Below are 23,667 nucleotides of genomic sequence, written 5' to 3'. Positions count from 1 at the left end.
AAAGTCATCTCCTCAGCATTTTAACAGACCTGCTGTATAATTCTATGTTACCTTAGGCAGTAGTACTTATTTCTTTTGTTGTTTGTGGGGTTTTTTTTTCCTTTTTCATTTACACAAAAGGAATTTAAAATCGTCTTTTTTTAAAAAGAAACCAGGAATCTGATCTGCGTAGAAAAGTTAGCATCATGAGGCCCCATGCCAAACCTATGCCAAATATTTCTTGAAAATATATAGCAAATTTCTATGCGGCTTTAATCATGTATCATTTGATATCGTCTTCCTCCATGTCTTTGGGCTTTAACTCCGAAATAGATTATACATAAGGGTGCTTGCAATCATAAAATTTAGCACAGGGAAGACAATGCTCTGATTTAACATTAATGTTCACAGGGGTTTTTGACTGTATATATAAAAATTATCCAAATTCTCAAACACGTTGAAACAAAACATTAGATATGATTCCAACAAGGAAGAGTACTGAAACAAATAGCAAAGTAATAAATAATATTTGGTATTTATAGCATTTTCATGCAGAGGTCTGAAAGCACTTTTCAGGAAAATAAGTATCAGCATCACAAGCAAAATAAAAATAAATGATAAGTTAAAGAAGGCATCTACTCTAGAACTATTAACAGTAAATTAAATATTCACAGTATGATGAACTCCAATGCAATCTGTAAATTAATGGAAATAATTTTGTATTAGAAGCACTAATATAAAATTATTAGAGGCTGATAACACCTGCCGACTTTGCAAAGGTAATTTGGTATCCTTTTTGGGGATAGATAAGCACACCAGAAATGTGATTCTGGAACACCCTTTAGTCAATCTTATTTTCCACTAAAAAAATGAACACAGTGTAAGTTGTCATTTATTATAAATTCTACACCGTGTTATTGTAAACTTTTAACAGAGAACTATCAAAAATATGTTGTTTAGCAATACCAAATTGCTAGTACAAACACTGTAATTTACTTTCCAAGAGACTCTTGGACAGGAGACAAGAGACTATGCACAGGAATCAGGGTATAGGATAAGGGGCATATTTAGAAAACATAGTATACATACTAGGCTCTCATTTTATACTCAAAAATAAAAGAAACTTATTTTATACTGACAGTATCAGTGCAACAGCAGATAGATGAAGTTATGTGGAAAACTGCCATAAGTTTTAAAAAAGAAACTACCCCCCTCAATTCTGGCAAACTTACTTGAAAAAAACAGGCAGTAGGCTATTTACCCAGGTAGGAATTTCTAGCAAGATGTTTGTTACCAGTCTGGTTTCTGTTCTTTAAAAGAATACAATTATACAGCTTAGTCAGTCATTCTCTAATGACAAAACAATCTCTGTTTTGAAAATCCCTGATCTTTTCAATAAAATCTCTACATTAAACAACTCTATTTCAGTAATCAGCGTCATAGCTGGTGTATACACTGTGGTATATCCTTAAGAATGTTCCAGTAGATACCTGATTAGGGGGGGAGAGAAGAAGAAAAAAAAAAGGTGGAAAAAAAGAAAATAAATTCCTGTTGTTTTTAATGCCTTGGGGAAGTGTATAAATTATTTTAGAGCTAAGTGAATATTAAAACATAGGAAGGGGAAGCAATATACTGTCCCTTTTTTTTTTTAATGCCTTGTTTGTAAAAATAACCTTGATGAAAGGGAGTCTTATGCCAGTGAGATTCCAGATTAGAAACTTGCTTCTGCAAACCCCAGCTCTCAAGAATAGGCCCACAACAGAATCATGTCTCATACAAGTTCAGTCAAGCTCTGTTTCCATAATACTTAGAGTTAGTATGCTTACAGAATGAGCTTAGAGAATTCACAGCAGGCTGTTAGGGATGCATAATTTATTGTAAACATATTATAAAGATAGTATATATAATGTTATAAAGGTATTCCATGTAAAATATCAACATAGTTTACATGTAGGGTTTATAATAACAAAATATTTTTCTGGTCCAAAACACCTAGTTCCCGATATGATTGTGAAATCTCTCAAAGGACATGCTCCTTAGAGTTCCCCAAGTATTTCTTACCATGTGTTAAGAAGTATTCAGGTCATAATAAATTGCCCTCCGTACATTCCTGGAAGTGATCAACATTTTATAGACCTGGGCAACTCTGATATCCTTTTTTATTAACAGTCCTTTATATGAGGCTAATATTTGCCTTGCTTTCTTTCCAGATTAAAAGGCCCACTGTAATAGTCTGAGAAGTCTTGCTAGACTTCACTTAGGTCTTCAGTTTGCAAATTCTTCCTCAAAAAAATATGGTGAGGAGGACTTGAATGTGTTGGCAAGAACCCAATCAGAAACATCGAAGTATCACAAGATTTTTTCTATTGATGAAGTTATTGCAAAATGCACATTTGAAAAGTGGACAAATTAATCATAAAACATAATCCTATGAATGTCACAGATTTAATATTAAATTAACATTACATCTGAAACCAGGTTTAGTGAAGAATATAATAGCTTTTAACAAAAATACGAATTTAACAAATGTCTAGCCGCACTGTTCAACATGGACTTTTAATTAACATTTAATACTTTTATTAGCTATATTATTATAACACCTTCTTGACCCCACATTTTAGTTATACTTGCTGTCCCTGTTAGAACTTCTTACAATATCTATGTAATAATATATTTTAGCTTTATTATATTGATGACAGTTTGATTCTTTTTATTGAATCAGTCCTTAAGTATCACCAAAAAATAATCTGTAAATGCTACAAAATTCTCAGTGAGTTTGCACTGTATTTACTTCATTAAATACTTCACACTTCATTCATTTTACATCTTCAAGAATGTCTAAAATGCAGATATTCGTATCATGGTTTAAATTATCAACATCCATGCATGTATTTTTAAAAAACCTCAAAGGATTTGTGTTAACTACAAATAAAAATTTTTAATAGTGAGATAATCCATTTTAACTGCAAAATGAAAATACCAAAATGGTCTTGATTCACAGTGTTAATGGAAGAATATGTAGCTGAACTAATTCCTTTGTAGTGATGCTGAATTTTTTCATCTTTTTATTTAGGTTACACTAAGTACAAATATGAACTCTCCTTTTGTTCGCTATCAATTTTTTATACATCACTAGCATTACCATATGTTCATCCATTCACGTTACTTCTTTACAGAATGGTGTCAGTCTCTTTGAGCTGTTCGTTGTAGTATGTCATCTAAACTAATATGAAGTTAATTTTTCTTTAAATGTTTCGGTCTCAGAAATAAGGAGGGCTGGCAGTGATGTCTCCCTGAAAACTAGTGTTTCCCATGAGAGAGAAAAAAATATATATGGCATAGTATATGATCCAAAACAAATATCAGCTGGCAATTATTCAAAATTGCCTGTATGAAAAGTTATAAGCAACAGACATTTCCAGGGGAAAAAATAAGAATCTGTTAATTTGTACCTATTGATCTAGGTGTCCTTTCATCATGATTTTTATTCTGACATTTTATTCTGACAACTCTAAGAATACCCAGGTAAATATGAAATATAGAGCATGCATCATCCGAAGATTAAGTTTGCTGAAAGAGAAATGTAGTACAGTTGTAAAAATAAACAACGTTGTTTCTACAGCCATGAAATAAGGGAACGGAACAATAAATATAATATATGACAAATGTTTTTAATATGTTTTTTGACACAATTATTTATTCTTGGGAAAAAAGTGTCATTTTTGTCCATCAGCACGCTGCAAGCATCCTCATAAAGGGAAAGGGGCTGGTCGTTTCCAAAATAAATGTCCCTAGTATAATCATTCATATGTATGATCTTAACAGCACTTTTACTTTATCCAGGGAAGACATTAACTGCTGAAAAAATATTTATAATATTTCTATTTCCTCCTAAGGCCAAAATGCAAACCTTTATTTCTTCCTTCTGTTTTTTCATTTTGATGCTCTTTTGTTCCATTTTGTTTTCGTAAAATGAAATAGATTCTGTTTGTTGAAATACCATATGATAAATCAGTCTTGATCTTGATGGCTCATTTGAAATATTTTCCAAGTCAGTCCCTATATGAATAAATAGTGTCTTGGATAGGAAGTACATAGGGGTAGAAGTAGGAGGTTTACAGCTTGCCTTACGTTGGTATTGAGCAATTATGAGGTCAGATGACTAGGTAGAACCATTTCCTCTTCTTTCAATACTGCATGCACATAGAGTTACCATGAAGGACTTGGCCTTTTCTGGCTTTTTAATTCCCTGCACAACCTTCTTTCTCATTCCTTAATTCTTTTGGTAACATTTTATAGCAATTGCTACATTCTGTTGAACTATTTAGGAATTTATTCCTGCAAGGCATGCGAGTGTTTGGTTTCTAAACAAATGAAGAATCTGAGATCCATATGGTGATTTGCCCAAAACAATACAAGGCTGCGTGGTGGTTCCTACCCTAAGCCAAGAGAATTTTAATATCTTAAAGATTCTTTACATTTTATTTAGATTGGAGGTAGAATCAGTGGTTTTCACCAACTCTGTCAGGTGAGCTGACAATAGTTTTGCATTTCCAAGCAAGATACTGTGATCTTACTGTTTGGGCACATAAATTATTTCCTCTTTGAGATTTGTTTGTTTACATTTCTTTAAAGCACTTCAGCTGTTTTGCCTGTATTACTGGAGAAAATCATCTTTCTCTTACTTGCCGAAGCACTGTTTTAATAAAAATTTGAAGAGCTCAGAACAAAGCTATTCAAATATGCTTTTTTAGATGCAACTGTAGCTATAGTAATTGCTTGTCATCTTCTTCAGCCATCAGGTTTGGGCGAATGCCACAAGCGGAGAAGGAGAAGCTCTTGGCAGAGATTTCCAGCGACATCGACCAGTTAAACCCTGAATCTGCTGATCTACGAGCACTTGCCAAGCATTTGTATGACTCATACATAAAGTCCTTCCCTCTGACCAAAGCCAAGGCGAGGGCGATCTTGACAGGAAAGACGACAGACAAATCAGTTAGTTCCCTCTGTTTTGTTTTTTTTTTTCTTTCTTTTGAGTAAATGATTTACCACATTGACAACACATCTTAAAAAAAAAAACAAAAAACTTTCTTTGCTGTTGGCAGTTACATATTTCAAGCTGTGTCTGAAACACAGGAAATGTTTTTAGATAGGATAAGTAAACATTATTTGAAAAAACTCCAAGTTCACCTAATAAAATACTTGAAACCAGTACAAGAATTTGAAGGTCATCTTAACCTTTTTGTATTCTCTGATCCACTCTTCCCGTTTTCCTTCTCCTTCATCAAAGGTTATCTTCCACACTATCTGTTTAAGGTGGCTATCCAGCTGTCAGGAATTGGTTGCTATACTATTCAAGCATCCACATCATAGCACATTATCATAGCATATTATCAGTACTACCTGTACCCAAAGGAATATTCTTTTTCGTAAGTGTCAAATGATTCCCAGTGCCAACACCATCGCTAGCCTTAACTATGATGCTTATTCTTATCATGCTCTGATGACTTCCTGCATTTAACTGAGTTATCTTGGATCACATCAGTATCCTCTGTTGGTGCAATCTGAATTTTAGGAGAACATACAAGACAATATTTTAAAAGTAAGGAATAGAGATACGTGTATTTGTGGGTTGCTTTGGAAACCCCGCTGGCAATACATAATAATCTTCTGTATCAGTGAGAAGGAGGATAAATAAGATCTGATAATTATGGTAGGTTTTAAATTTTGTCACTATTTTAATACCTAAAGAGCAAAACAGTTTTCCAAAACTAATAACTCTTAATTTGATATATTTGCTCGAATGATTGGCAGAAATTTTATTGTCAGGATTACGACAGAGACTGTATTTTATTTTCTTTAATAATTTCGAAGACAGGAAAGAATTTGGAGGTTTTTAAGGCTTTCTTTCTTTAAAGGCAGTTAAAATAATAATTTAAATACTGTCCCTAATTTTGGTTGTACCCCTCACATAAAAACTTCAGATATGGTGGACACTTACAATTTGAGTAACTTTTCATCAGGGAGTATATAAAGTTTGAACTAGCATAGTTTATTTATTCTGCAGAAAGCTGATACACTAAGTCCACTTGAGGGTCATTGCTTTTTCCAAGTCTTTCCACAGTTCCCTCACTAGGGTTCCTCACTAGAAACATAGGTTACTGGGAAAGAATTAATAGAGCAATTTAGGTTTTTGTAAGTGTGTTCTTAATAACTATGTACCTGCACTTGGAAACAGGATAGAAGTGAGGTGTGTAATTATATATCTTGTTTACTCCTCTTTATCCTAAAAATGTCACCAGGAGGCCTGCTCCTTTTTTCTGCAGCTGCCCACTGTGCATGCTCTGGAATGTAACAGAAGTTTGGGCAGGGTTACCTACAGTGCTCTCATCTTCCATTTTTCCAGATGTGTGTTTAGAAATCTGCAAAGTTTGTTTCTGAGGTTGCAAGTGCATCCACAAATCCTACTTTTGTTCTGTAAGGTTCTGTGAAGTTGTCACAGAAACCAATTGGCGTGTGGTTTGCTGCTCTGCTGTGCTGGGTACTTAACAAATGTCTGGGCTCACGTAACTTGGTTACGTCTGAAAGTTACACTAATGCAATACTCATGCAGTAAATATATAGTATGCCATCAATGACATCCTACCTCTTCATTGGAAGTTTTAAAACTTTGCCGGATTAGAATATAGCAATAAAACAATAGACATAGCATTCAGCTTTTCATTGCTGCAAATTTTCAAGTCTTTTTAAAAAAATAACACTGAAAGAGTGACACTCAGTATTTAATGGTTACAACTTTTATGTTATTTGAACTGTAATGGACTTTGTGCTCTGGAACATCAAACTGTTTACTATGGGCATAGTTTAAATTTATGTTATTTTTTAATTGCTATATCATCCGCATTAACTGAAAATTATTGGATATGCTAAGTGAGTGTGTCAAAATTAAAATGACTGACTCATCCTCTTCTGGGATATACAGTGCTCATTTGACTTGAGATTCTATTCACAAAGTTCATCTGAATCTTTATATTAAAAATTTCTTTAGCTATTTTGAACTCTTTCTTTATTTTCATCTTCTAATGTCAGTAGGCTGGTGGCATAGTGTAGTCTTTCTAAAGCACAGAATAGATGAGTTTTTCTTGTACTTGGTGCTCCCACTTAAGATTTTCTAGAAAGCAAAGAAAGGAATGACCTATGAGTACTAAAACATGCATTTTAAAAGCCCCTTCTACAATCTTGTTATTCCACTGTTTTGCATATGCATGCATATACATATGTACAGATAGGTACAAAATGTTTTTTCTGCTGCCAAAATGGCATTACATCTTGAGAAATACCTTATCCTCCTGGCTTTTCTCAGCGTGGTGTGTTTATTTTTTCAGTTTCACACTGAAATCCTAGTACAAGTGGAAAAATAGTGTCATACCTCACACTCTATTTAACTGAATTGCATGGTCTGGGGCTATGTTTGCCTGTGGTTACCGTGAAAGTGACGGCACTAGTTTCATTGGTCTTGTAAGCAGCAGAATATGGATTTAACGAAACCATTTTGAAAGCTGAAATCCTCATGCGGATACTATTATTTCAGTTCACAGATAGACCTCTGCTTTCCAAGCAGCTGTAGCAGTTAAAGACGAAACGGTCAGCTATCATCCCTCCCTCTCTCCCTAGTGATAGCAGGTCGGAGCTTTGTGTTCAACTTAGCCTGAAAGAGATGACCGAGCACTTTCCCAGTCTCCACCTGCAGAACCACGGGAGACGGGAGTAGTACCCTCTAGCTGGTGGGCAGTGACAAACATCTGTGGGCAATATCCTCTTCAGAAGGCACACCAGCCTCTAAAGAAAGTAGCTATTTCCAGTTTTAAAAATTCCATAATAATTAGCACTGAATAGACTTCAAAACTGGTTTAATCAAATAGAAATAGAATTTTAGGAGTTTCCAGAGGCTGATTCTGTGGGAGAGGACCACTGGCTACGTATAGGAAGGCTTGGGTTATTTTTGAATCTGTTCTGCAGCTTATAGTGAATACAAAACCACGAGAATGAGCACCCATATGAATAATGCAGTAGAATCTGTAATCATAAAGTATCTTAAATTAAAAAATGCATTTCGCTAGTGCAATTGTTGGTGTATAATTCCTTATATTTTAATTAATTACTCAAGTATGTTAACAAACCTATTAATATCAATAGATATTTGTTCAGTGCAGCAAGGAACTATTTAGTCATTTATCCTCTAAGGAAAAGATTCTTCAGATAAATTCAAGAAATCCTCACTTAACCACGTCTTTAAAACCAGGAGCTGCTTCTGCATTTTCTGAAACAGATTGTTTCCAGATCCTAACAAAAGTTTTACTTGCTCTACTTTTTCTAATCTGCTTTCAAAATTGCTTTATTCCAGTTGAGTTTATTTCACAGTCAGACTCATTCTTGTGTTCTGAATTGTGCTGCTGTAGTTTATATCATATTACTTGTGTTCCCTTTCCCATTGACAAGTTGAGTTTAAATATATCCTAACTTTGTTATTTTTCAAGGAATTAACAGCAAAAGGTTAAATTTATCAGATAATAAATACCATAAAGTTGATATTACTTGCAGCACTTTCTAGAAGGATAGAACTTGAAAAGGACATGACAGTATGTGAAGTAATCAAAATGTGAATATACTCTGTCTTTCTACAAAAAAGAAGTTATATCATCAGAATTGCAAACATGTCACTGCACACTTACTAGATTCCGTTTTATAGAAGCCAGTAAAATTCAGGTAAAAGGAGTAATATTTTAATCTTTAGTTAATAAGCATTCCAAACTTGGAATTCTGGTATTACAGAACTTCTTTAAAACAAAACAAAACAAAACCAAAAAGGCAAAAATCATGGATACTTTAAAATAGTGTTCCTTACTCCCCTTCCCTAATTATTAAAAAAAGTATCAGCCGAAGTCCTATTTTTAGAATGTGGATTCACAGAACACGTGAGAAGTCCTTAGGAACTACTTGCCCTTTCTGTAAATCATTTTAACATTGTGAGGGTATTTGCTTTAATAGGTTTATGAAGATTTAACCCTTGTGGGTCAACTACCCTTGATATATTCCTCATAAATTTCTCAGTGTTTTCTGATGAGTTATACCTCCATACGCTACTTCAGTTTCTCAGGAGTCAAATGTTCATAGAAAGGACATTTGAAAGTAAATTGTCTTTTCCTTTTCTTTTTAGCCATTTGTTATTTATGACATGAACTCTTTAATGATGGGAGAAGATCAGATCAAGTGCAAGCATGTGTCACCGCTGCAGGAGGAGAACAAAGAGGTAGCAATTCGCATTTTCCAGCGATGTCAGTTCCGCTCTGTGGAGGCAGTGCAGGAGATCACAGAATTTGCCAAGAACATTCCAGGTTTTGTGAATCTCGACCTGAATGATCAAGTAACTCTCCTGAAATATGGGGTCCATGAGATCATATATACTCTCCTGGCTTCTCTGATGAATAAAGATGGAGTTCTTATATCTGATGGACAAGGATTCATGACGCGGGAGTTTCTGAAGAGCCTGAGAAAACCTTTTTGTGACTTTATGGAGCCCAAGTTTGAGTTTGCTGTGAAGTTTAATGCACTGGAATTAGATGACAGTGACCTGGCAATATTTATAGCTGTCATTATACTAAGTGGAGGTAAGTGCTGTCTTATTTAAGATGATACTTTATATAATAGAATTGACACTTTAAATTCCTGTCCAAACAGGAAAGTGCTCAGCACTACAGGATGGGAGTGAGTTTATTTACACAGTTTTTTATTAGTTTTCAGCTTTCTTGTTGTTGTTTGCCTTTCTTTCAGTTTCAGGCAGAAACTGAAAATGTAAATGACCTGATATTAATGATGGAGCTGGAAATGCCTGCTGAATCAGCAGTTCATTTAGTTAGAAAACAAAATCAGGGCTATCTTTCTGAAAACAGGAAGGGTGGAATTTCACTGGCAAGAGCTTCTGAAAGTTAAAATTCTGCATGAGGATTTTTTAAACCTGCAATTAGATTGTGTGGCTTGCTAATTGTACACAAATAGCTTTGAATCCATAACAATTTCAAAATATATGTGGCATTTGGCTCACAGGATTTTATGGTGGGGGTTTTTATTGTTGTTGTTTTTTCATTCATGCAACGTTTTCTTTGCCTTTAAAAGGGGGGAAAAAAAGAATGCATTTCCCAGGAAAACGACAGTCTCCTAATGCCTGAGAAAAACAGGCATCGTGTGTCTGCTCTGTTCAGATTTCCTAAGCTGCTCTGTTTGTATTAATGTTTATGCATTATGCTTTGAGCAAAGCATGACTCTGAAAGCCCAGGTGTCAGACTACATGCATTCTAACACTTCATTAAAAAAAGACACTGAATTTTCAGCTTTTTTTGAAGTCAGTCAGTATGTTCTATCTGATTCTGAGGTGATGTAGCTATTATATTTTGTGCATTAGCGAGTGCTACCCAGATTTAGTTCACTTAGAAACCTTTCCACTGAGAATCTGAGATCAGATACACATTTCAGGTCAGAGTGAAGGTCTTTTACTTGGCCAATACTATCAAGTTAGTGATGTTGCACAAAGAAAATTTTACCCAACTGATTTGTGTGTATTTTGGCTTCGAATGGTACTGCAGATATCAATGGGAGGAATGTGCTGAATGTTCTGAATTCAGATCCTCCACAGAGCAATGCAGAGTATTTCGTTATCACATTATGTTTAAGCAATCAAACACAACAACCACATACTATTGTTCTAAAAACAAACATTCTGTTGAGAGTGCATTGTTACGTATAGCTTCATTTAAAATCACATACAATTACTTCTGGCATTGTGTTTCATTCAGTAAAAATGTGGTATCACAATATGGTTTATTAGACTCACTAAATCCACTTCAAACAAGTACAGTTCCCAGAAGACATTTTCTTGTGCAAATCTTTGAACACAATGATCCCTGAGGACTCTGAATTAATTCAGGAAGGGAAAATACATTACTGGTATATTTTTGGTTGGCTTTGATGGGGGAGGAGAAATTATACAAGCCTATTAGGGCACTACACAAAACATGCCAATATTTTGCATTTTCTAATATAATGAAATTTGACAGATGAGAAACAGGCCTCTGAAAATCCACTCCTAATTGAAAAAAGGGAACTTGCAATCTGCAAAGCTAGGTCTGCTATGCTTCAGTGATGTTTGGTTTACATTAGAGGAAAGAGGTATGATGTAACTAATCTTACATTTTAGATCTCAGGAGGACAATGATCAGGACTGTGGTACTGTGATGCCACAGCAAAAAAATTGACTATGCTGAACCAGATTTATCAACACGTCTGTCTTTTAAGAATAATTTGTAAGAATAATTTGTAAAATAATTTAAAAATAATTTGTAAACAGAGATCCATAAAGAACTACCTGAATTTTAGTAGTTAGTTCTTAAATAACTCTGAAGCAAATCCATATAAATATACACATCCATATAAATATAAATCAGTCCTTTCTAGAAAAATCCTTTAATTTCTTTATAACAATGTCTCACTATCTTTATTCAGAATTTTTTTTTTTTTTCAAAAAAGCATGATAGTTATTTGTAAAAACTGAGTTTACATTTTGAAAACAATTAAGCTTTGCTGCCAATTAGAAAGTGGCTTTTATGATGGAATTTAGAGTCAGATATGATATACATTGAACTGTATGCATTCTGTGGGACTATAATATCTTGGGTGGTATGGAACTGAAACCCTGTTTCTGTAGAGGTCTCAGATGCTCTTGTTTCCGTAAGAGCTATGGTCTTACAGAACTTAATTTCTGTAAGAACTATATGCCTATTGAACCAAGATGATTGCATTGAAAATAGGATTTCAAAAACAGCTCATATTATCTCAAGGACTTTACTACCTGCGGGAATACTGTAATGTTTAAGTCACTTCAAGAAATCCTGTGCACAAATATCTTAAAAGAAAACCAGTCTGTGAAACAAAAAAGATCCCAGGCAACGCTCTAAGTCTAAGTGAATCTGTCATTGCCTAGCAAAATTATGTTAGTGCTGCTGGCTCCACGGGTGCTATCTCTTACGCAGCTCTAAAAAGAACAGGAGAGAAGGAAAAGAGAAAGATAATTCCAGCTGGAACATTACATGTAGAAAGCTTTTCAATGTGAACTAAGTGTTTAGAATTTGCCACAAATCCTACAAAACAGTTCAGCTTTTTGATATCAAAACAGTTGCTTTTGCGTTATATGTAAAAAGGCAAAATGCCTATATAACTGTAATAAGAAGCTGACAAATTAACTGTAATAGCAACAAAATGAAAGTACTCCCATTTCCACAATCATTTTATTCTTTCTGAGCTGCTCAGTACAGCCTCACTCTGTCTCAATGATCCCAAATGTTACTCTGAACTCATTATTACAAAGCTGAAGAGTTGTTCTTAATGTTGGTATATTGCACTTTAAAATAATACTGTAAATGGCAACGAATTCGAGTATTCTGAATTCACTGCTGATGAGACAGAGAGACTGTGTGTGTGAGCAGTAGGACATTACCTTGTTTTTACAGAAGAAATGCTTTATGCCGTTAACAGCAATGCCAAACTCTCATTACAACATCTTTTACTTATGGTAATTTTGAAAAATATGCTTCAGTAAAATGAGATTTGGAAAACTTTTTTCAAGGAGATATTCTTCCTCCCTGTTGTATTCCTCTGTGCCACTGAGGCATATGCTCAGCCAGTAGTGAGTGCCATGGTATACGTGTTAAAGAACTTGAAACATCTTTAAAAATATTATATATACCTGAGCTGAAACTGAAGTCTATCATAAGAAGAAGGTTTAAGGATAACAGGTTGGATGTCTGTGTTTGGGCAGGAAAGATAATAGTCCAAGCCTTACTGGATAATCCACATTTGTAAACAGAGCAAACTCACTCAAGCAGGTTGTTGTCAAATAAAGAAAAAGCTCAAAAGGTAATTTTGTAGCATGTTTACATGTCATGGATGGACTTGAACTTTTGTATATTATCTTCTGCGGTGTTTAGGCTATAGTGGTGTTTGGGAATTGTAGCAGGGTGTACCTGTAGAGACCCAGACTCTGTTAGTCAACATGCAGCCAAACTAGTATTTGAATTCAGAAATGTTGTTACATTCACTTTTTCTGTTTTCTGAGTGTGTTCTTTACAGTAAATTTTGAGCCGTGAATCACTGCTGCTTGTTTAAACACTATCTTCAATAATTTTGCTACGCTCTGAGATCAGCAAAATTTGAAGCTTTATCACTGAATAGTACGAAGAAATAGTTCATATTTGACTGCTACAGAAATCCTGCTCTAGCAAACCTGTTACAACAAAGAAATGCTTCCTAATCAGACCAAGAACTGCAGATAATCACTGTGGGCTTTGAACCAAAATCCTGGTGGCTACAATACATGTGACAGTCTCAGAATAAAAACCTCAAACTGCTGAGTCATATCTGCCTCAGCAAAAGAAGTAGCATAGTTGTTCAGTCAGCCATATCTTTGCCTGTTTTATCACATTAAGATTTTAGAATGTGTATTTAAATGCAAAATGCACCTAATCAAAGATATTAAAATAGAAAGGTATGAGTAAAGGCATGCAGATGGCAATTTCATATGTGAGGAACAGAAAAAAATTGTGATTATTGTTAGGAACAGGAAAGAAGCATCCAAATCTGTAAGTAAATAAACAAACAAAATCTTTTTCCCTGAGATAGTATAGAACATCCATTTACACAAAGTCATACTGTTGACACTCAAAACTAAGGCGCCTTTCCCAATCACTGTGAACTTTTTCTTACTTAGAACAGCTTCCTGCAGAATTTTCAAACCAAATGAAACAGCTGCATGACAATGAATGAAAACCTAAACAAAAACTGAACAAAGAAAAATAACAATAAAAAGAGAAATGTGGCACTTCCTTGGCATAGTCTGACTGGATAAAAGGCAGGTCGCAAACAGCACATAACAAAAAAATCTAAACTTCAATAAACAATCTTCTGTATCAGAGAGGTTTAAAAGCAGTGTCCAATTCACTTTTAGTTCTCTCTCACCTTAATCATTTCAACTCTCTTTCCTTTGGCCTTCTGTAACCTAATTTCAGTGTATCATAAGAATGTCCTGCTACAACTCATTTGTTTTTGTCTTTTACTTCCCTTATCAGTTCCCTTTGCAGTTTTCTCTGTGAGCTTTCAGACACTATTCTGTCTTACTTATCCTCTTCGAAGGCCTCCACCATGGTATCACATCTAGTTTACTCCCATTTCTGTTTCTTCCTATTTTCTATCCAAATTTTTCTGAAGGCTTACTGTTAATCGTTTCCTTTGTATTTTTTTCTACAAGCCACATCCATCTGGAGCTCCTTACTGCACAAAATACACCTTTTGCTATAGTAACCCAATGAGTTAGGAGCATATATCTTTAAGAGCATCTTAACAACTTGAAATATACCACAATACCTGTATGTTAAAGCTTTTGCCTCCTATTTCCTTTTTTTTTCTGATTTAGATATGTTTCTTGGAACAGAAACAGCATTTTCCTCTGTAAGAAATTTTTACTGAGAAAGTATAGCAAACTGTCAACACCCAAAAAATAATGTCCATATCCTGAAGTTCTCATTCATGAAAAATCTCTCTTGCCTTCAATGGGAATTTTCTTTTCTCTTGAATTGGCTTATTTAAAAATAACATCTGATGATCTCCTAGGCTTTTGTCATAGTCATCTTTTCTGACTCTAGTTCCACTGGGTCATTATAAAACCATCAGACTGGGTTTTTCAAAGGAGCTTAAGGATTTTAGGTGCTTAAGTCTCACTGAACTTCAGCTGACCTCGGGCACCCAAATTCGGGGGGCTCCTTGGAAGGTCCAGTCCCAGTACTGATCTCCTGGGTTTGCCTCCTGGACTCTAAAGTTGGTTGGGGAGCACGTTTGAATTGGGTTTCACTTCCGAAAAGCTCACACCCTAAAAATTCCCACCATAAAAGAAGCAGGGGGCAAATGGAGATTAATCTCAGAGGAAATCGAGGCCACAGTCTTTGTGCTTCTTGATTTTTTATATCACTGTACACTGAGTCATACCCAGCTAGTTCAGAGTTCATCTGCAACACAGAAGTAAAATTTAAAGCTATCGCAACCCAAAGCTAAAATTATTAACAGCTTTGAACTACTGAAAGTTGGGAAGTTTCTGAAAGATATAAAGGAAACTAGATTTTGCAGCACATGCAATGCATTTAGATAATCTAAAAATAAATATCTACAATTTATCAAAAATTCTCTAAGTATCTTTAAAAAATGACTTGATAATATTGCCAAAGGAAATTAATGAAAAGGAGCCATTTGTCTGGAGACAATTTTCTGCTTGCAGATATTTACTTACAGACTTTCTGAACCACATTTTATATTATCAGTTGAATGGTGGAAGTAAGTAATCTCTGTGAGACAAGCACAGCTTATTAGCATGAAATACCAAACGGAAAGCAGGGCCAAATGGGTCACTGAGTCCAGTCACCTACAACTGAAAGCAGTCACTTCAGAAAACCACCGTCAAACAAATATCAAGCTCCATATTCAAACTTGCCGTTATTCCTATTTCTGAAAAACTATCCCCACACCTCACCTCTTTGAGAGTTAACTTTCCTTTCCTAATCAGTGACCTACACGTATTCATGGCTTGTGCGTACTCATTTGTTTCGTGCCGGCTTTGCCTTTTAGTTTACACTGCAATTTTTTCTCCGTGAAGTAAAACCCCAATGTATTTATAAAGAGCTTTGCTTTCTCTCAGCCTTTTTTCTAGCATACAGCACAAGCCAAGCTGAGTTAGTAGAACTGGATGCACAAAAAGGTTACTAAGATCATAGGAAATAACAGCCTATTTTTAAAATTTTTAATATAGCTCAACCTCTTGTCCTTTCTGAGATGGAAATACTGCCTTAAGGAAGTAATTTAAGGCTAGCTATAGGCATTGTTTTTTATTGATCAACGTATGAAATTAATTTCATAGCTACACAGCAAACGTTATTTAAATTATTGACTCTGTTATTTTTCATGGAGTATGCTGATAATCGGGATGCATTACCCTGTATAAAGTAGTTTAGCAGTAACAAATTACTGGTGGTATTGTAATATGTGAGGATTTAATAATGTTAAGCAACTTTATTAACTTTCATGGCCATAGAATCAAATAATTTATTACCTCAAGTCAGAAAACAAATATTACAAATTGTATTAAATAATAATTGAAACCACTTAAGAAGGTATTTGGGGACAGACATAACAGAACAGCTATAATTATGAAAGATAATAATGGTTAAAAAAGAAAGATTTTGCTTCTTGCCAAAGATAATCCTGGACTCTCGCAGCTGTGGTAGTGCAAGTAGCTGACTTGGTTGTAAACATCCATCCCAGATTCCTCCATATGAGGCGAACTCTCTGTTGGCTTGAGCCCAGAAAAGGCGTTTTCTGTACAAGCCACATCTACCAGTCAGCCCCTGCCATAAGCATCTGTGGCTAAGCGGATGGGCTGATGCTAAAAGCTATCGGGAGACTTCTTAATAGCAACTGGAGCTTGGGTGTGGAGAAGAACTGAACCTGTAACTTTTAAATCTCCCAGGTTAGTATGACTGCAGAAGTTGAATTTATGCCTTTTTTTATTTTGATAGGTTAGCATCCACCTTAGCAGGAAACATTTTTAATGGTAGCAACTACTTGCAAATCCATCTGAGTCTATGTTGATTTTCCACAAGTGCATCACCTGATACAGACTGTTTATCCCCCAGCTATATCTCACTCTTCCTTTCCATAAACACTCCCACTGTACTGTGGAAAATGCATTGTAGTATTCTATAAACCTGTCTCTGTATCTGCACCACACAAATGCTTGCACTGTTTCTAAGACTAGTTCTAAAACTTCTTTGAGCAAATTCTGGTAAAATCTTACAAATAAATACACTAAGAAATTGTCAAACAGTTCTCAGGAAGTCCCATATGTAAATGGTTACTATACTAAGAAATCTTTAAGGAATTAACACATGAGATCGATGTTTCCGTATTCTTCATAAAGTTACAACTCCCTTTTTTTTTTTCCTAGATCGCCCAGGTTTGTTAAATGTGAAACCCATTGAAGATATACAAGACAATCTGTTGCAAGCTTTGGAGCTCCAGCTGAAGCTGAATCATCCAGAATCATCACAGCTGTTTGCAAAGTTGCTTCAGAAAATGACGGACCTCAGACAGATTGTAACGGAACATGTGCAGCTGTTGCAAATAATAAAGAAAACGGAGACAGATATGAGTCTTCATCCACTCCTACAAGAAATCTATAAAGACTTATATTAATGACCATAGTAGTTCTAATCCGCTGACATAATGTATGTTCTTCAGATTGCACTATTTCTTTGAGGGAAAACTTTGCATACCTAAGAAATTACTGTGAAACAGCATTTAAAAAGAGAGAGCTTAGTATAGTAGATCTATTTTATGCATATTGTTTATAAAGACACATTTACAATTTACTTTTAATATTAAAAATATCTATATCATTAAATTGTTGGCAGTATTTTCAGAATTAATTTTTTAAACTCTTATTTCTTAAAATTGCTTGTCCAGTATGATTGATGCTTCACTGAAGTTGGTTAAGCATGCAGTTAAATTTTCAACTTAAAAATAAAAATCTTTCTCCTTAAACATTTCTAGGGAAACGTTTTAAGTATTATGTTTGATTTTGTGCTCCCAAGGCAGCAGCAAAATAACAATAAAATTGAATCACAGATCAGTGTAACTTCCTATGACAGCTTAAAAGGCAAAAGTTAGAAATGTCGGGTCTGACAATATTTGTGCCTACCGTAATATAATTTTACACTGATAGAGCTCTGTAAAGAGGTCTTAGTGTAACCAAGAATTGGGCCCATCGTTTGTGGGCAAACCCAAAAACCAGATGCCATTTCAAGAATTAAGCAAGTAGGGAATATGCACTGCTCATCACTCTTAGGAAGCACAGTCTTTTCAATTACTCTGCTCATGCAAGTCCCGGGCAGGTGGAGCAGCAGCTTGCGTGGAGGGGCCGTGCCGCTGCCCCCACGGCCTCCAAGGCACATGCCGCAGCAGCTAGTGCCAGTGCAGCGTTCGGTCACTCTGCTGACTCTGTAGCTGGAATAGGTTTGTACAAACCTCTTGGCCTGAGACCTTCCCAAATTATTTGATGAACTATCATTGAACAACGTAGTCAGTCAAAAATGTCATGGAAAATGGGAATAGCGTGAATCTTCCTAAACAAAGCAAGGTTTGAATTCATTCTTTAAACCATAAACCTGTAATGGAAACCCTACTATGCTAGTCTGGCTTGAGCTATCATTGTTTATCTCTGGGAACAAGACTGCTTTGAGATGTTCACTGCTGTTAAGATTGTTAATTTTCTTATATATGTTGCCCTATAATGTCACCTGAGATTTCCACCGGGAGCAAAGCATAAGAGACTGAATAAATGTAACAGAAGGTAAATTTACTTACACTAGCTTCTTTTGGTATTCTCGGTACTGATGTGAGATTCCCTTAGATTCACATTTAGCCTGCCCACGTTTCCTGTATCCGAATGTGACCCCGACACAGTCAAGCAGGCGTGATCCACACTGGTGGACCCGAAGAGGGAATGTCGGAAAAAAAGCCACTAATTGTAACATATATAGTGAAGTAAGGAGCGGTCCTCAGTTGAATATCCTTAGTTTCCTCACCACGTCCACATTTTATTTATACAGGAAAAAGTGTGCCTTAAACTTAGTGAGACAAGTTCAGTGGAGCACGAGGTAATGTAAGTGTATATGCGAGCAGACTGGATTTTCAGGGAGTATAAATTGGCCTTACTCCCCTGAAAATCTAAGCTGGTGCAAATTATGCAATAAAGAGGCTGACAGAGGCAAATATTAAAATAAATCCTTAAGCTCATGCCTTCTACACCCGGAAATGTTTCCCACTACTGATTTCCGATAACCTCTGGGCCTATGGTCAGTAGTAAGCATTATGCCCACCAGGAAGTTTGGAGAATTGGATCACTGAGACGCAAGGTTTAAAACCCACAGATGAAATTGCACTGAGATGAAGTCAGTATGAGGCTAAAGTGAGCAGCTCTCATCTTCACTAAGTTCGCAACGAGATCATTTCAGGTAACTTAGAAATGGCTGCCCTAAAGCAAACGGAGTATTGGACGTTAATGCTCCAGATTGCCTGTTTCCCGCACGTTTCAAGATAGGCACATTGTGCTAGCTGAGCATCGGGTTCTGACAGGAATTGCACACACACTAGTTTGTGGGTGTTACAGTTCAAAAGAAAATGTTCTCTCTCCTTCTTTTAAGTTGTTTTCCACTGGACACTAGCCATCTGAACTGTTGCCATCTATCACTTAGTGGGAGAACCTCTATTTAATTGCGGAGTTGTTCCCCTCCTGTAGGAGGACATAGCAAAGATGAACTGGCACTGAGACGGACCACAGCTCCAACACTGAATTCCTATAATAGTAACACACAGCAAAAACTATTACTCTGAGCCTGCATTTCTTATACAATCCAATTTTACATTGCCTTCACTAGAAATGAGAGTTCAAAAGTGGTTTTAAATAAAGAATTCTAGGGCATGTTCTTACGTAAGTAATATTAAACATTATTTGAAAAGGACAGTGGAAGAGATGCACTGACAATGAAATTAAGTTCATGACTTTGTTACAGGAAAAACTTCTGTGTAACCAAGAAGCACATTAACTCAAGGAGCTTAATTCTACTTTATTGCAAGTGGTAATATTTTTGAAAGTAGCAGTTTAGCAGTGACGGTGTTTAAGCCATTCAGTCCAATACAGACATATACCATCCACATATTTTGAGAGTGGTAGCATAATGGTAGTCGTGATGGTCTAAGGAAAAAAGAGAAGACAGTTTTGCGGGAACAGGTGTTATCCTTTATTAGGATGAAGGGACTGAATGCCCAAAAGCCTACACTTTTCTTTCAACTGTATCAGCTGCTCTAATAAAATATATTGTTCTCCCTACATCCTGTCTTCTCTTACATTTTGATAGTTATTCATCATGTTTTCCTCAAGCCATGGAAAATGTTAATTTTTATGTGAATTACTAATCACAGAAATGTTCTGATTCTAAACAGTTACATCATGGTTAGGAAGTTTTGCCTAAAATACTTTTCTACAAGAATAGGTCTTAAGGGAAAAATGTTCATTTAATGGACAATTGCTATGTACTAATTTAGAACAAATGACTGCTATGAGGATATGAAAACATTTTCTCAAAAAATAGCATTTTCTCTTGTGAATCATATTCAGAATTTTGATCTAATTGTAAATACTTTCTGTTTCTATGGGACTTTATTTATTAAAAACAAGAAAACCTTGCTAATGGGAGCTTATAAGTAGGTCGTAATATTTTCGGACTCTCTAGAGTTTTGGTTAGAATGGGCTATGCCATAAATGAACAATTTGGGTTTTGATCTTCAGTGCTACTAAAAACATTTAACAACTCAAAAATAGAAACAGTCAGCTGGTATATGCCTTCCTTTGAAGAACTTCATTTTGCTTGTGTTTTACCGTCCTTCCTTAGTCATCTGTTCGCTACATCGTAACATCTTCAGAGATGATGTGCTGAGTGGGATCAGCTATCTGCCTATGTCCCTCACCATGTCAAGCACCAACTAGTCATCAAAACGCTTCTTGTAGAAGCTCAGAGGTCTCCGTTTAACAGGAAAAATTACCTTCTTCAGACAACGTTCATTGGTGACCGTTTCTATAGCAAAGATTGCTGTGAGAGGCCTAAAATGAAAATTTAGATCAGAGAAAAATATTGCCAGCGTCACCATTATTATAGCAAAGGCCGCTGAGACCATTTTAATCCCTGTTTCCACAACAGCGATGAAAAACTGTTTATCCTATAGTGCAGGCAACCAACTGCCTTTCAGCACTGCATGAAAGGAAGCAGTTGAGTTGTGTGTTCCTAACATAATCTTTTCCTAACATAGCCAGCCCTTCAGTAGTCTAAAATACCGAAGCCTAGAAAATGGGACTTCCTGATAATTGTTGTCCCAACTTGTGCTACAGAGCTTTAGAAGTGCCACCGGCCTGCCCTGCCCTGCCCTCTTACTTCAGCGTGCACACTCTGGCTTTGCACTCACCACTGGTACAGTTAAGCCCTGGGGGATCGGGATTTAATATTTGATTTGCAATCGTAAGCTCTGTCTTGAAGTTGAGTACATTTAAATGGGGCATTTTCCTTTTAAATAAGAGGCAATATCTCTCCCTTAAACAGATGTAACATCAACTTTGTAAACATAAGCAATACAAAGCTGCAGCTAGAGATTTATAGGAGGAGGAAAACAAAAACGAGGGCAGAAAAAAACCCGAACAAACTAGCCTCCTGGATCAGCAGCTCAACTATACACCTGTCAAACGTTTCAGGTTTTCATTCAAGCATTGGAAAAAATTACGTGTCTCATCTTAAATCCCATTCCAACTGCCTTGCCTACGGTGATTAAAAACCAGCTGCATAGGTGTGTCTCCAGCTATATGAATACAGCAATATACTTTCAGACTTATCAGCACTAACTAGCCCTGAAAACATTGATAATTGTAGGAAAAACAATTTCTGAATTCCTGATTTTTCATTTTGATATGCAGGGTATAGATACGAAATTAGAGCGGCGAAGCAGCACATCTTAAATATTGCTCGCTGGCTTTAAGAAAACAATCAGTGGGCAATGACTGACCCAACAACGAAGGAAGTAAGGAAAAGATTCCAAAACTTCAGGTGCATTACAATATTATATATGTGTGTGTGCACATAAGCAAGGACGTACATAACATTCATTTATAGTATAGCTCCTAACCAGAAAGCATTACTAGGAATCTGTGCATGGATAACTCCAGACAGTACAAAATAACTGCTACTTGTTACCTTTTTGCTCATATATCCTGGGAGTTGCCTCAAAATACATACCACTCATTGTCCAGTGTAAAAAGAATATTTAGATATAAGTATTTTTGCTTCTTGTCAACCTGCGTTGCCACCTGGCCCTCCATTTCATCAGTCCTCTTTTGCCGCACCCCTACTTCCAAGACATGTAAATTCAGCTGGATTTCTGCTTGGTGCGTGAGCTGCTGTTTGACAGACATTTCCTCAAGTCACAGTGTTAAGGTGGAGATGGGTGTGAGCAACCGCAACTCAGGGTATGGAGATAGCGTAGTTTCACTACGTCTGCTCGTTCAGCAGACTGGCAAATACATCCGCTGTGTCAAGGACTATGCAGAGTACCCCTGTTTATGGTACCCTAGTCTCTGGACCTTCACGTTCTGTATAAAAGCTGCGCACTTGTGAAGATATCAACTCTTCTCCCCAACATGCACAGTACGTAATCCTGGAAACGTATCCTAATCGTACTTACTTGTATGCAAGGCACCTAAAGTTCCTAAACAAGATTAGAGAGCCCCGCTATACTTGGCCTTATAGACACCAGCACTGTTCCACTAACTTACACACCGAGACAAGGCAGACAAAGGGAGGGACAGTAAGCGAACTTCATGCTGTCCTATTCAGGATCCACAGACAAGAAACAACGCTCAGCTGAGTACCCAGCCCGATTGCTTAGGCTGCCTCTTAGAGGTTTTTACATTTACCCTTTGCAACAGCCAACTGCCTTATAAGACTCCGTGTTTGCAAGAAGTTTTAGTGTAACGAAGCCAGTAAAGAGCATCTATACTCCCAATATACTCCCAAATACTCCCAAAATAGCAGCGGTTAGTGCAATTCACAGTCTCTTTCATGACACAGGTCTGTATTGTTTGATGTATCAAATCCTGTGCTAAATTATTGCAAGAATATAGTCTCTACACCATAGCTTATCTAGATCACATAGTGGGAATTCTCTGGGCAAGCCTTACTCAAGGCAGTAACTCTTAGATCTTCAGGGTTAAATTCTTCGGGACTTCTTTTAAATGTGAAATTCATTTACTTCAATAGACTTTTGCAAACGGCTAAAATCATTCTCAACTCTCAAATGGGACAAGTTTCTAATTACGATTTTGCTAACTGAATATAACTTTCTGCGCTGCTTTAGAAAAGGGCATGCATGGTAAAGCAGAAAAAGAGCTTTGGCTGCAAATGAAAATAGCCCTTCTATTGAGACACATACTGTTTAAGGACTTTCTTTTTAATTATTAAGCTTCCTTATTGTGCTGGAAATGGGCAGCATTTTCATAACAGCATTGGCCAAGAGGAATATCCATTGCTCATTATATTATATGCTGTTACCCAACAAGGTTTTTTTAGTTCAGTGAAAACAACAAGGGAAAACGGTACTCTCTAGAGGCAGGGGAGGGAAGGAGAAAGACGCAGCACCATTGGTTCTCACACTGGGAAGAGCTGGCAGTGCAGGAGAAGATCTTGTCCTGCTTGCTGCAATGATGATTAAAGCATTCTGTTGTGTCAGCATATCCTCAGTTTGTTAGTGCTAACTCTCAGCTGGCCATATCCTGCCAGATTTGCAAGTAAAGCCTGCCAAGCCATCTCAACAAAAATGTAGCTTTAAATATTATAAATGATGCTGCATTTTGCTGTGGAAATGTTTCCTGAAAAGGCTGTTCCAAAACATCCTTTATTGTTGGGGGAGGGGAGCAGAAGGGGCCTGGGAGAGGGAGGA

The 23,667-nt window shown here is 36.3% G+C and overlaps 1 protein-coding gene across 5 annotated transcripts in view; it reads left to right on the top strand.

Moving 5' to 3' along the window:
- Window positions 1-19,968, top strand: part of PPARG (peroxisome proliferator activated receptor gamma) — a 63,448-nt gene extending 43,480 nt beyond the window's left edge. For 4 of the 5 annotated variants that reach the window (XM_072876285.1, XM_072876284.1, XM_072876281.1 and 1 more), the window contains 3 exons: window positions 4,775-4,974; window positions 9,197-9,647; window positions 17,075-19,968. In XM_072876285.1, the coding sequence (XP_072732386.1) occupies window positions 4,775-4,974; window positions 9,197-9,647; window positions 17,075-17,322 (899 nt within the window). In that variant the 3' untranslated portion in view covers window positions 17,323-19,968. The remainder of the gene's footprint in view (window positions 1-4,774; window positions 4,975-9,196; window positions 9,648-17,074) is intronic. The other variant, XM_072876280.1, reaches the window with a different exon arrangement.
- The last annotated feature ends 3,699 nt before the right edge of the window (window positions 19,969-23,667 follow it).

The sequence above is a fragment of the Ciconia boyciana genome, chromosome 11 (assembly GCF_034638445.1).
Source record: "Ciconia boyciana chromosome 11, ASM3463844v1, whole genome shotgun sequence".
Lineage (NCBI taxonomy): Eukaryota > Metazoa > Chordata > Aves > Ciconiiformes > Ciconiidae > Ciconia > Ciconia boyciana.
Note: the sequence above shows the minus strand (reverse complement) of the source record. Positions and strands in the feature narration are given on the sequence as shown.